At 48.7% G+C, this 13,349-nt stretch overlaps 1 protein-coding gene across 1 annotated transcript in view; it reads right to left on the bottom strand.

The window, feature by feature from the left end:
• EGFR (epidermal growth factor receptor) overlaps positions 1–13,349 on the bottom strand; it is a 200,227-nt gene that overhangs the window by 23,797 nt on the left and 163,081 nt on the right. Inside the window, exons 19-20 of the mRNA XM_031012805.3 lie at positions 13,038–13,136; positions 6,388–6,573 (exon numbers count right to left, since the gene is read on the bottom strand). Coding sequence (XP_030868665.1) covers positions 6,388–6,573; positions 13,038–13,136 — 285 coding nt within the window. The remainder of the gene's footprint in view (positions 1–6,387; positions 6,574–13,037; positions 13,137–13,349) is intronic.

The following is a 13,349-nucleotide window of genomic DNA, read 5'->3' as shown; positions in this document are numbered from 1 at the left end:
CCCTTGGGGTGCAGGTGGGGAGGGCAGCCCCACCCCAGAGACCCACCTGCAGCTGGTAGAGGTAAGGGATGGGGTTCAGGGGGGCTCTGAAACTACAGATCTGATGAAGTTTTTAAGCAGAGTAGTCACCAGGAGAAGCCTCCGCTCCTGTCTCTGGACTCCAGATCTCAGAGCATCTGTGGCCTTGAGCTCCCTAAAAAATGGAAGAGTCTGTTCCTCAGGCCAGCTTGCCACCTTCCCAGGCAGGCATAGAGTAAGTGCTGGACCTCGGAATAGGCAGGAAAGTGTCAGAATGTCCTATTCCCAGACAGAAGTGGTGCAGCATGGGCACCGTGCTGTGCAGGGAGGGAGGACTGCTGGGACCCCTGTCCTGAGAGTCATGCTCTGAGCCAGGGCATCCATGCAGGCTGAGAGGCTGCACCATGGAACCAGGCCACCTGGATCAAATCCTGAGATCTTGGCAAGTGATGTAAACACCGCATGCCTTTGTTTCCCCATATGTAGAATGGATTAATCAGAGGGTGGAATGAGTTTATGTACAGACAGCACTTACTTAGATAGCACCCATGGCGAGTCCCGAGTAGGTGCTCATGATTGTCACCATTTCCTCCAAATGCCAAATCTATTCTCTCTTCTCCATTCCTTTTGCAGCGACCTTGAATTTGGCTACCATCTTGCCTTTGTGATGAGGCTCCATGTGCTTGGCCCTGAGGGGTCCACCCCTCCTCCCCAGTGTCCCTTATCTGGTGGCTTCCTCCCTGTCCTCAGCATCTCCCAGTCAGAGTCACTTCCCCACCCTCAAGTGCCTTCATGCCCTGTCCACAGCCAACTGTCACCCACAGAGGCCTCCTGGACAGGGAAAGGACCTGTCACGCTGTTTGGTCTGCAGGACTCACGGCTCTGGAGGGTGAGGGGCCATCTGGCTTGTTCACTGCTATCTTCCCAGAGCCAGGGGGCTTGGCTGACAGACCCATTCCATTCAAACTTGGAGTTCACCCTCCCTGCGCCTTGCATGGTGGCCTCACTACAGCTGCGCCTCCTGCTCTGACCTGCTTCCCTTCCTGCTCTGTATTTGTTGGCAAACTTGGGGAGATAAGAAATTTTGTCTTACTTCTATATGTATTTCATGTGATACTTAACACTAGCAGGTAAATGCTTAAGAAATAACTAGTCAAAATGTCTAAAGATGATGAATGTGCTTCAACAGCACTGTGAGCTTTGTCTTTTTAGTGATATACTAAAGTGATCGTTAGGTTAAGTTTAGCTGTGACCCTTTGTGGAATACGCAAGAACAAATAAAAAAAATAACTCACATAACTGAAATCTCTGGTCCTTGGACCTAGGAAACCACAAAGCTGTGTGATGTGAACGTGCTGGGTAAGTCATCCTCTCTGGCCCAGTGCAGATGGGAGCAGGAGGTGCAGGGCTGAGTCACCACCCTTGGGCCACAGTTAATCAGCAGGGGTAGGCTCTGCCGAGTCCTCATCTGAGGATGGGAAAGCCATGAGGGGAGGGAGCAGACCTGGATGACGAAGGCTGGAGCCCTCTGGGACCTGCCTTGCAGTTGCATTGGAAGCAATGTAGAGCAAGCCAGGGTCTCTTCTCCATGACAGCCTATCTCCACCAACACACTGTGGCCCTTCCTCAGTGCTCCACCCAGTGTCACTTTCACTCTCTCACAGTCCTGCTTGTGTGCTATGACACGCACACAGCATGATCTGTCAGCGTGGTTTTCGTGACCTGGCACCTAGGAATAGGCCTGAGTGGCCTGGAATGTGCTGGCACCACCAGCTTGGAGTCTCCTTCCCTGTCTCCCGGTGTGGACGGGATAGCCCGGCCCACTCAGCTCATCTTCCTCTCCCTCCCATTAGCAGCTCACAGGCACTGGGGCTTCTTGTCAGTAGCAGAGCCGTGAAAGCACCTAGGGCTTTTTAAAATGGACTTGGACCAAATTAAGTAGCCCATGTACTTGAAAAAAGGAGCCTTTGAAGTTTTCTTTGATGTTCATCTGTATTAAATTTTACCTCATAGATGGAACTAAGTATAGTTTGGTGCTTATACAGTTGTGGTCAGAGAGTGCCATGTGTAAGCCAGTTTCATTCTGAGAGCCCTGCCCCACCGCTACCGTGCATTGTTCACCAGGCCTGGCCTCAGGACTATAAACTGATATTGTTTGCTGTACTACAGAACCACATCAGTGTCTGCCTGAACACTCAATTCTGTGAGACTGTAATCTGCATTAGGTGATGAGAAAGCTCTGTTGTCCAAATAGTTTGGAAGAATGTGAGATGAGTTGCAGTCTGAATGGCAGGACTCTGCAGTCCTGGGCATGGGAGGCTCCACGGGGAGAGGGTGGCGCAGGAGCAGGGCTTTCCAAACGGCACGGATGACGGGATCTTTGGATGACTGTGCCGTGTGATTTATTCTGGGATTTACTAGCTGGCTTGTAAATCCCAGGAAGAGTAGACAGGCTTTCTTAAGTCTAACTTACTCCCAGTGCATGAAAGCCACTGTGAGCTCCTGTGTGGGGAATTTAGGAGGCACCTGCTCTTTCTGGCTAGTAAGCAAGTGGTGTCTCCGCAAGCTCCTGAGATGGTTTTGCACATGGAGAACAAAATCCATTTTCCTTGTAGATGGCAAGGGATGTCTCTCTCATGGTCTACTGGTCTCATCTGGATTCCTCCCAGGACACCTCTGTTTTTTTTCTTTTTCCTTTTGTCTAGTTGATATAATTTTATGTTATCTCTTTGGCAGTTTAGTCAGGACTATGAAACTTGCGTAACAGTGGCCAGCTCTCCCATCAACATTTAGAAGAAAACTTCCCTAGATAGTCTGTGCCTTTGTGAATCAACACAGGACATTTATAAGCCAATAAATCCCATTTTGAGGATGCCAGGAGTTTAGTTTCTGGTCAGCCACTAAGTATTTCTGGGTAGTTTTACTTCAAACGTTTAAAAAGAAAAATTTTTAATACTCAGATACATTGTAAGTAACCCAAGAGCAAATTTCTATCGTCACAATTTGGGGAATCATTGTTTTCATTTCCCTCCAGGGACAGCTGTTCCATCATTGCAACTATTCAAATACAGAGGAATGAGGTTTCTCTTGTGAACTAAAAAGCAAATCTAACAGAGACAAAGTGTTAACTGCCCGTAATGTAAAAGGACTTCAAATCAAAATAAAGCTAATCAAAGTACAACAAACACAAGAATGGCTTTAAAGAACAGGTTGAAACTGTAGGTAACATTATGCAGAAAACTGTCATGGAAAACTTTCAGGCCCTGGAAACTGAAACTCAGGCTTTCAATAACTGCTGCTTAAATGGGACCCGCACTAAGTTTATTCTCTGTAATGGACACTATTATATTCGTTTGTAGAAGGCTAATTTTTGGGGTCAAATAAACCTCCACTTATCTATGTCAGGCCAACTGGAATGTGAGCATGAGAAGGAGCGCTGGAGAGCAGGTCATGAGCAGCAGAGATCAGGAGCAATGGCGGGCATGTGATGGTCATGCTGCGCCAGGGAATGAGGGTTGGCACAGATGTAGATTAGGAAGATGTTTCTGGGTATATTTTAGTGGCTGCTCCAACCTAGGTCAGCCAAAGGGGATCAAAGGAGGAAAAGAACACTCAGTGGGGATCAGCCATGTGCTGGGCTTGTGGTGGGCGATGCGAAGGGGCTCACTGCCCTCCCTACCTCCCAGAAAAACAAGGGGCAGAACACACTCCACAGTCGGGAGACCAGGCGCAGAGAGGCCAGCAATGTGCCCACGTTCACACGGCGAATGCGCCAGAATCCAGATCTGAATCCACAGTCCACTGGAGTCCTGAGCTCATCCTATATTGGGCGAAACCTGCCAAGACTATGTGCCCCTTAAGGAAAATGGTCACATACACATTTCACACGGATGGCCCGACCACCTCTCCACCATGTGAGGAGTCACCTTTGTGGAGCTGGGGGTTACTGTGAGATGATTAAGAACAGCTGTGGACTGTTGGCCCCCTCTGATGAACGGAGGAAGGGCAGCTCCCACATGCAGGGCCGGGTTTGGGGAATAGCCAGGGCTCACCTCCCGGTTGGGACAGGTAGGCACAAACTCAAGTAAGCCATAAACCAACGAGATATTCTGGGGCAATATGTGCTAAGAAGAAACTAAAACCAGGTGATAGAGACTGCCTGGGCAAGGAGGGCAGTGCTCTCCATTCCCTGTTTCAGATAACCAGGAGGAGAGCTGGGGAAGCAGGTCTGGGTTCCAGGTCAGGGCATGAGTGGATGTAGCTCCACACCCAGCAACATCTGCCCCAGGCTGACCACCCCCTCCCCAAGACAGTGGGTTGCACAGTGTCTCCACATTTCACGTCTACCCAGAACTGCAGAATGTGACCTTATTTGGAAATGCGGTTTTGCAAATCTAATTAGTTAAAAGTCTTGAAATGAAATCATCCTGGATTTAGGGTGGGTCCTAAATGCAATGACTGGGATCTTTTTTAATATATATATTTATGCAGTGCAATGTTTATTTTGACATTTATACACATAGCGGAGTGATCAAATCAAACTAATTAATATATCTACCACTTCACATATCTGTCATTTTTTTTTTGTGCTAAGAAGATTTACAACAGACTCTCTTAGCAATTTTCAAACTCAGTGACTGGTATCTTTATTAAGAGAAAGGAGAGGGGCCTGTGGTTGCAGAGACACAGGAAAAGGCCATGTGAAGACGGAGGTTGACATGGGGAGGTGCAGCCACAGCCCAGGGATGCTGGGGCCACCAGAAGCCAGAGAGGCAGGAAGGATCCTCCTCAGAACCATTGTGGGAGCATGGCCTTCTAGACACCTGGCCTCCAGAGCCAGGAGGGAATAAAGCTGTGCTATGTTGAGCTACCAAGTTGGTGATGATTTGTTGTGGCAGTCTTGGGAAACAAATGCAGCCACACACAGAAATAACAAGCACCTCCCAAAAAAAGAGGCCCTGGCATCTGAGGCACACAAGACCCTCTCCCAGGACCACTGTCTAACAACAGTGATAGGAGTGTTCTACTCTGTGGCCCGGGTTATGACCACGAGAACGGCAAAAATATTCAGTGATTTTTGTTCTCAGAGAAGCATGAGCGCTCCCCACTTCCTGGGGTGCTGGGGGCCGCCTGTGTCTGCAGCTGAGAGATCAATGCCCGATGATGCTGGAGTAAAAGGGGCTGTGCAGGGTGTGCTGCTATCTGGTTATCCTGGGAGGTGGTCCCTGCTTCTACAATGCGTCCCAGGAGCTCTGCCATGGGAAGGAGCTGACCCAAGCACCATGGTTCCCAGCAAGAGCCTGCCTGGTGGTGTCAAGGGCAGATGCTGGCATAAGAGCGCTCCAGATGTTTTTGTTTGTCTTCTTGTAGGTCACCTTTTACATCTGCCTGGAGTTGGGTGAGCGCCTCACGAATGACTCGGCAGGACTGACTGCCACTGCTAACCAGGGGGATGCAAGCAATGAGGAGGACCTGCCCAGGCTGGGTGGGTGTCTGCTCCCTTCCTCTGGTCCCTGGCACATCTCTGGACCCCCTGCCCTGATGTCGGAGAGAGATGACGGGCAACGGCGTATTCTCAGAGACAGGGCCTGCCTGCAAATCCTTTAAAGTCAATGGGATGAAATGTATACCCATTGTTAGAAAAAAATAGGACTTAGCAAGTTGAGTGCAAATAACTGATGCAAGACTGGGTTGGAGATGGGAGGGGTTTGGGGCAAAAGCAGAAGTCTTTCTGGGTCCGCACCAGCTGTGAAATACCTGGCTTGTTGTTCTGTGCCTGTCTCCAGCACCCAGGAAGGGCTACCTGACCACTCTGCTCTCTCAGCCCCGCCCTGGCTCTGGAGCGAGCCTGTGGAAAGGGGGACACTTAGCCAAGGCCCCAGCCACATAGCAGCAGCAGCTGCACCCTCTGTCAGCTCCTTGCACCTCCCCACTGGGCCTCCTGCAAGGCACCTGCTCCACTCCACCACTATCACCTGGGTCCTCCTGGCCTTGGCCTGGCTTGCTTACCTTGTTATCAAGTCCCGAATGGGGGAAGCAATATTCCTTCTCCACTACAAATCACCACAGTATTCACAAAGAATTCCAGAGAAATAAGAACAGAGACATCAGACCATACTGAGCACTCAGTAAAGAGAAAACTCTTCAAAGGTAGCTGATTGATGAGAGTTTCCACATGCAGGTGGGACAGGCACTGATTTGTGCACAAGAAGATCAACTTGATTGAATCCAAAATAAAGGAATGTGTGTGTGCTGCATGCACGCACACACATATCCCCATGGCAAACTCTTGCTATCCCAGGAGCGCAGACCGCATGTGAGGATCCCGGCTCCTTATCTCCCCTCCCCATATCTCCCTGCCCCGATTACCTTTGCGATCTGCACACACCAGTTGAGCAGGTACTGGGAGCCAATATTGTCTTTGTGTTCCCGGACATAGTCCAGGAGGCAGCCGAAGGGCATGAGCTGCGTGATGAGCTGCACGGTGGAGGTGAGGCAGATGCCCAGCAGGCGGCACACGTGGGGGTTGTCCACGCTGGCCATCACGTAGGCTTCCTGGAGGGAGGGAGAGGCACGTCAGTGTGGCTTCCCATGGTGGCCAGAAGGAGGGGCACATGGACCCCTTCCAGGTGAAGACGCATGAATGCGATCTTGAGTTTCAAAATACGTACTCATGGAGGAAAAGCTGTGCCTGCAAAAGACCTAGCACAGGGACGTTTACGCAGGGCTGTGAAGTGACAGATGCAGTGGGAGGGGGCCCCTCCTGGGAGCATCTGGGGATTCCCCATGACAGAGAGGCTCAGGCAACAGTGGCCATGAGGAGCACATTGGATAAAGGAGGAGTCGGAGTCACCTGATCTCTGAGTTTGGGAACTGATAGTATCTTTGTTATGAAGACCTCCGCCTCAAGGTTAAGGATGCTGTGTTCTAAAATATCATGAGGGCCTGTAGGAATCTCTGTGGGGTCCGGAACACCCTGGGTAATGACTGACCCTGCACATCAGGAACGCTGGCTGTGGGTGCTGCAGAGGACAAGCGATGGAGAAGGCATCTGGGGAGCACCGAGCCAGCAGGGAGAAAGGCCTCCCTTCCCCACAGGCCAGGCTTGGCCCTGACTGTGCTCTGGGAAATGGGTGGGCATTTGGGCTGGGGACCCTGCCCACAGCACCTCTGCAAAGAGTAGCTGGATAAGCTCTTTCAATAGACAAGTCCCAGGTTTTGAAATGGACAGAGCATTCAATCTACAGTGACTAAAGGCTGCCTGGCTGCCCGGGACCCATTTCTAAAGAGAAGTGGTCTCTCTGTGCTGCGCCCCCAGGCTCCCTATGGGAAATCCATGCTGCACTGAGTCAGGCATCTGCTGCCCTGCTAATTCCGGCTGGCTGCCAAGGCAGGGGCCTTCCTTTGACAGAGCCACAAATACAGACTTTATTTTAACCCTTCTGCTATTCTTGGGCTGAGGAAGCTAAATTTATTTGCAATCAGACACACAATGGGGCACTCTTTTCTGTCTGACTGAGAATGAGGGAATCCCCAATTTCCACCCATAAATTCTCTTTCTCTTTAAAATACAAATGGTGGTGACCTTTTATTCAGATATGGAAAAGAACACACAGACTGTAGCAGAATGCATCCAGAGCTGCTTTTCACATCTCAGCAATGCCTGTGTTTTGAGTGTGGACTTGGGCAAGTTAGTTTCTCTGCAGAAGTGAACACACTGAGCCAGGCTCTGAGATAGGGTGCTGCTCCAGGGTGCCTGGGCAGGTCAGGAGCAACAGGCCGGTGGGAGGCAGGGTGGAGATAGGAGACAGGAGACAAAGGCAAGGTGGGGCGAGGGGATACAGACAGTGGACCCTCAGGTATCTGGGGAATTGGTTCCAGGACCTCCCTCAAATATCAAAATGTGAGGATGCTCAAGCCCCTGATATAAAATGGCACAGCATTTGTGTGTAACCTACAGACATCCTCCCATCTACTTTACAGCATCTCCTGATTACCTATAGTACCTAATACAATGCAAATGCTATGTGAATAATTGTTATGCTGTATTGTTTAGGGAATAATGACAAGAAAAAAAGTCCGTATATGTTCAGTACCGATGCAATTTTTTTCCCCAATGTTTTTGATTGTGGTTGATTGAATCCATGGATATGAAACTGCAGACATGGAGGGCAAACTGTAAATATTTACTAAAATACAAATATGCTCACACACTTTCCTTGCCCTAAACCCTGCCCTGGCCTTCCCTGTTCTTGGGAAGCCCCGAGGCTGACTGCCCTCCTCCCTCCAGCCTCTGGTCCTTCTGCCCACCTTCTCCCCAGGAGAGCTTCCCTCCACCCTTACCCGCAGGAGAACCTCTGTCCCCAGAACCCTTCCACCTCCTCCTTCCTTAGCAGACTCTTTCTCAGAGGAGCCTTCCTCGACTCTTCAATCTAAATGAAACTCTCCTGGTATCTTGCAGTTTTTCCTTCAGAAAGCAGCCTCAGCATTGCCTGGGAACCTTTTAGAGCCACACATTCTTGGGTCCCGCCCCCAGGCCAAGAGGGTGAAATGCAGGAGACAGGCCTAGCCTTCCATACGAACAAACCCTCTGGATTCTGAAGCTTGATGAAGCTGAAGAGCCACTGCTTTGAGGCACTCATCATAATCTGTACTTAAATATTTGTGTGATTTTAAAAATGCCCTCCCCACCAAGTTTTTGAGGAAAGAATGGCTTGGTCAGCTCCTAGCACACGCTTAGGGTCTAGCTGGCGCTCTGCAGTGTCGGGTCGCCTGGCACACACTTGCTCTTACGTTGACTCAAGTCTCCGCCCCGTATCTGTTGGCAAGTACGTGGCAAGTGCTCTGAGGGCCTGGACCTTTGCTTCTTCAACATTCCAGCAGGGACTAGGGCAGACCTAGGCACATACCTACTTCAAAACTGTCAGGGTTGAACTGTACTGAAGTCATGAAGGTCAAAGACTCAAAGCAAGTCAAAGTCCAGGCCACTTGCATTCAAGACAAACAAACAAAAACTATAGCTTCAAATATTTCCTGCAGAGTGTTTAGGCTCTCTATTTTCAAGGAGAGTGTGTGTTATTTTCCTTTTATATTCTAAAGATAATGTCACAATTTTAAAGAAGAGAGGAGATATTTAATATCTGTGGACTCAGTAGATATTGAAAATATCCCTTTAACTCGGATAAGTGCTTGTTTATAAAAAGTCAGAACTGGACAGGGCCAGGAAGCGTATTTTGTCTGAGGTCACTGTAGTCAGAGGGTAAGCTGAGGCTGATGAGGTGAACGGCCCACCTGAGGCCACCCTGAGCAGAGTCAGGTCAGGCCCACAACCAGGTCTCCTGACCCTGGCTCCCTCGATGGCCCGCTGCTCACCCCAATGGGTTGGAGGCGCCCCAGGTCCTCTGTGTGAAGGCAGCCTGTGGGGCCTGTTGGGTGCTCCAGTTAACAGACTTTAGACGTGGGAGACACACACACAGTACACCTAGAAATCTGTTTTGCATTCCCTTTCCATTGCCTACCCTAAATTTAAACTGGAAAGCCTATGAAAATTTAATAGGCCATGGGATTGCCAGAAAGCACAAATCACATCTCTCCCCTCCGAGTCTGGGAAGCTGTACAACCATAACACCAAAGAAACCCTCTGGCTCTTCCTATTTTCTCAAGATCTGGTTGAGACTTGAAAACATATTGTATTCATTTGAGAGGGAAGAAAAATCTGCAAACCAGAGCAGTTTGAGCAGCCCAACTGCTGCAGGGCCTCGCGGGGCTGACCTGGGGCTGGGAATAGGGAGAAGAGCGGGGGAGCGTGGGTGTCGGCCACACAGAGCCTGGAGCCCCGCCAGGCCCCATCCTACTAACATCTGATAGACCCACTGGGCCATCACTTCCTCCCCACCCAGCAGGCACAATGGGAACGCTGTTCAGTCGTGTGTCCCGTTCGGTGTACGCAGAAGCTAAAGCGAGCTTTGTTCTCGGCTGTTTGTCTTGGAAGTAGTAAACGTGCACCGTGACCTACAGCAAGCATGCTTGGTATTCCACAACAATCTCCGCGGAGCTCCAGCGCCCGCAGCCTGGCAGGCAGGGCGCACACTTGGAGCCCCCATGGCTCCTGGCCCAGTCCCACCGCAGGAGTGTCCCTGAGGCTTTGTGACCTTGAAAGCCTGTTATTTTGTCCTAACTGCTGACATGACTTTTGGTTCCTTCCTTCTGGCTTGTCTCTCTCATCTGTGAACGGCTCTACCGTATGAATTGGGATTCCACTAGCTCTTGAACTCCTTAAGGAGAGGTGTACGTCCAGCCTTATGAATGAAGGGCAGGTGTCCCCTGCATTTTAAGAACTTTACTCATTCACTAAGCCACTGCTAGCAACATGCAACTGGGGCTGCAGTGTGTGTGCCGGCCGTGGGGGCCTGGTGTCTGCAGGGGAACGTGAGTATGGAGTCATTGCTGCCGTGCATGCGTGCATGTGAGTCTTTCTAAGAGCACACATGGCCCCATGAGCTGTCCTGCCACAGGATTAAGGTGCTATTTAACTCCCTGTTGAAATTGGCCTGGGCACTGCTGGCTTTTGCTTTCTTTGCCAGAAAGTGCCTCCTCCAGCTTCCCCCTCTCCATCCCAGTGTGGTGCCCTGCCCGCCAGGATTGCTGGTGAGGCCTGGGCAGCCTGAGCTGCAGGACAAACCACAAACCACAGGCTTCAGGGAACACTCCAGGCTTGTCGCCCTCTGACTGCAGCAGACATGACATCCACCATTGGAGAGGAGGGGGGACATGGCCGCAGTCAAGAAACATGGGGCAAGGAAATAAAATGATGGAGGGGGAAGAGGGGATGAGGAGACAGGACGAGCAGGAGGCCAAACTGAGCTTTCTTTTATTTCTTTTATTTATTCAATATATTTAGGGATATATATATATTTAGAGAGATATATATATATTTAGAGAGATATATATATTTAGAGATATATATCTCTAAATATATATAAAATATATATAAATCTCTAAATATATATCTCTAAATATATATCATATATATTTATATATCTACATAACTATATACAGAGTATATATAGATATCTATATTCAGATATATATAGGTATCTATATTAATATTTATATCTAATTATTTTTTTGAGCAGGGTCTTGCTTTGTCACCCAGGCTGGAGTGCAGTGGCGAGATTTTAGCTCACTGCAGCCTAGATCTCCTGGACTCAAGCCATCTTCCCATCTCCTGAGTGGCTGGGACTACAGGCATGAGACACCATACCCAGCTAATTTTTTATTTTTTGTAGAGACTGGGTCTCAGTATGTTGCCCAGGCTGGTCTCAAACTCCTAAGCTCAAGGGATCCTCCTGCCTCAGCCTCCCAAAGTGCTTGTATTACAGGCGAAAGCCACCACGCCAGGCCCATGGACACTCCAGATGTTGGGTGCACTTAACTTTTAAGCCTTGATCTTATCTATCTTCTACCCCATTTCCAACTCCACAGAAGCATATTTCCTCCAATTACAAGGTCCTGGGGGCACTTTTCAGTGAACACTGCTTCCTTCCCAAAGCACAGCTATTGTCTTAGAATACATGCAAACCCTCCTCACGCTGCGTTTATAAATACCACTGAAATTCACATTTCAACATGATTTTGTATAATTTATTAGAATGTGTTGAATGAATAAAAAATGAATTAAGGAAGCAAATTGTGCACAAAGATTTTCCTACACAGCACAGGTGAGGGGCCAGAGACTGTAAGTGAAAGGCTTCACAGATTGCCCGTCTTCCTGTATTTCTTGTGGTTATGTTAATAGACTTAACATTTTGTTACTAGGACTTGACTCAATCTGTAAACCGTTAAAATGAAAGCTAATTTTTCTTGATAAGTATATCATCAATTTTACAGATTTTTATTGTATTATATCAATTCATCATCTTTCATTTAGAAGTATATCAACATGGGATTTCCCCTACTATAATAAAAGGAAGAAAAGCTGCCCAGAGAAAATTAAACTGTAGATTTCCTCCAATTAAAAAATTGTATCTTAAGACATTTTTATAAAGGCCCATGTTCTCTTTACTTGCTATGTATTCTGTGGGTTAGACATGAGGCGGGGGATATTACTCTCTGGCTTTTGTCCTTCTTGGCTGTAAGATCAACTAAATTCTCTAGAGTTTTGAGGTAATAAGTCAGCCATTTTTCCTTTTCCTTGATTCTGCTTCCCTAGTTCGCTGCCTGAGCCCCTTGACCTCCTCTTTCACTTGCTCTGTGTTGGGACAAGAGCAAAGGTTTCCACCAACTCACAGCAAGCCCAGGCCAGTGTAGAAGAGGCTCTGTCAGACTCCAGCCAGCATCTTCCCACCACTGGCTGGGGAAGGCCCAGAGAAGGTGGAGAAAGTTCAATAGAATTGGTAGTAAGAAGATAACAATAATCTTGTGGAATTTTCCAAGAACTTATTCCACAAAGTAACAATCAACAGACACTGGAGAAAAATGTGAATTATTTTGAGAGAAAGTACAGAAGGTGGGCAACAGTTTATAGACTGCATGCCATCATATTCTAGGCACCTTTAAAAAAAGCCATTTCAAAGATGAGATAACTTGGTGGAGTGAATTGAATGCAAGTTTCAGAGTCAGAAATAACAAGGGGCTTAAATCCTATCCCAGCCAAATAAGGGTCAGCCAATTTCTTTATGCCTCCATTTCTTCATCCAAAAAATACCAAAAACAATACCCATGCTCCAGGCTCACCAAGAGCACTCACTCATCATGCGTGTCAAGAAACTAGTGCTGGATAGATGCCAGTGATTGCCTGTTTCCAGCCTTTTGGGGTGGATACCAGCATGGGAGAGGCCAGTGCTGTCTCTAAGGGGAGGGAGTTATACCCATTAGAGCTAGAAAGGGAAAGACATAGAAAGTGAACATTTAGGATGTGGAGATGAGCAGGGTCTAGAGCAGAGCAGCTGCCAGACATGAGAAAAGGTGGGCCTGAGGTTCAGAGCCATGGACCCCCACACAGCAAAGCAGAAACTCACATCGAGGATTTCCTTGTTGGCTTTCGGAGACGTTGCTTCTCTTAATTCCTTGATAGCGACGGGAATTTTAACTTTCTCACCTTCTGGGATCCAGAGTCCCTATGACAGAGAGAGAGGGAAGACGTTAACTGGCAATTGTGAGATGGTGCCACATGCTGCCCAGTGAGCTGGGTGGATGTTACCAGCGATGCACCCCGAAGGTGAGGGACACTGGGACTGTGGAGCCGCACCTAAGGCTGATATTGGTGGGGGCTATGACGCCCCCACAGCCCTGCAGCTGTTGGGCTCCACGAATCACACTGATTATTTAGA

The sequence above is a fragment of the Gorilla gorilla genome, chromosome 6 (assembly GCF_029281585.2).
Source record: "Gorilla gorilla gorilla isolate KB3781 chromosome 6, NHGRI_mGorGor1-v2.1_pri, whole genome shotgun sequence".
Taxonomy (NCBI): Eukaryota; Metazoa; Chordata; class Mammalia; order Primates; family Hominidae; genus Gorilla; species Gorilla gorilla.
This window is presented reverse-complemented; position numbering and strand designations above follow the sequence as displayed.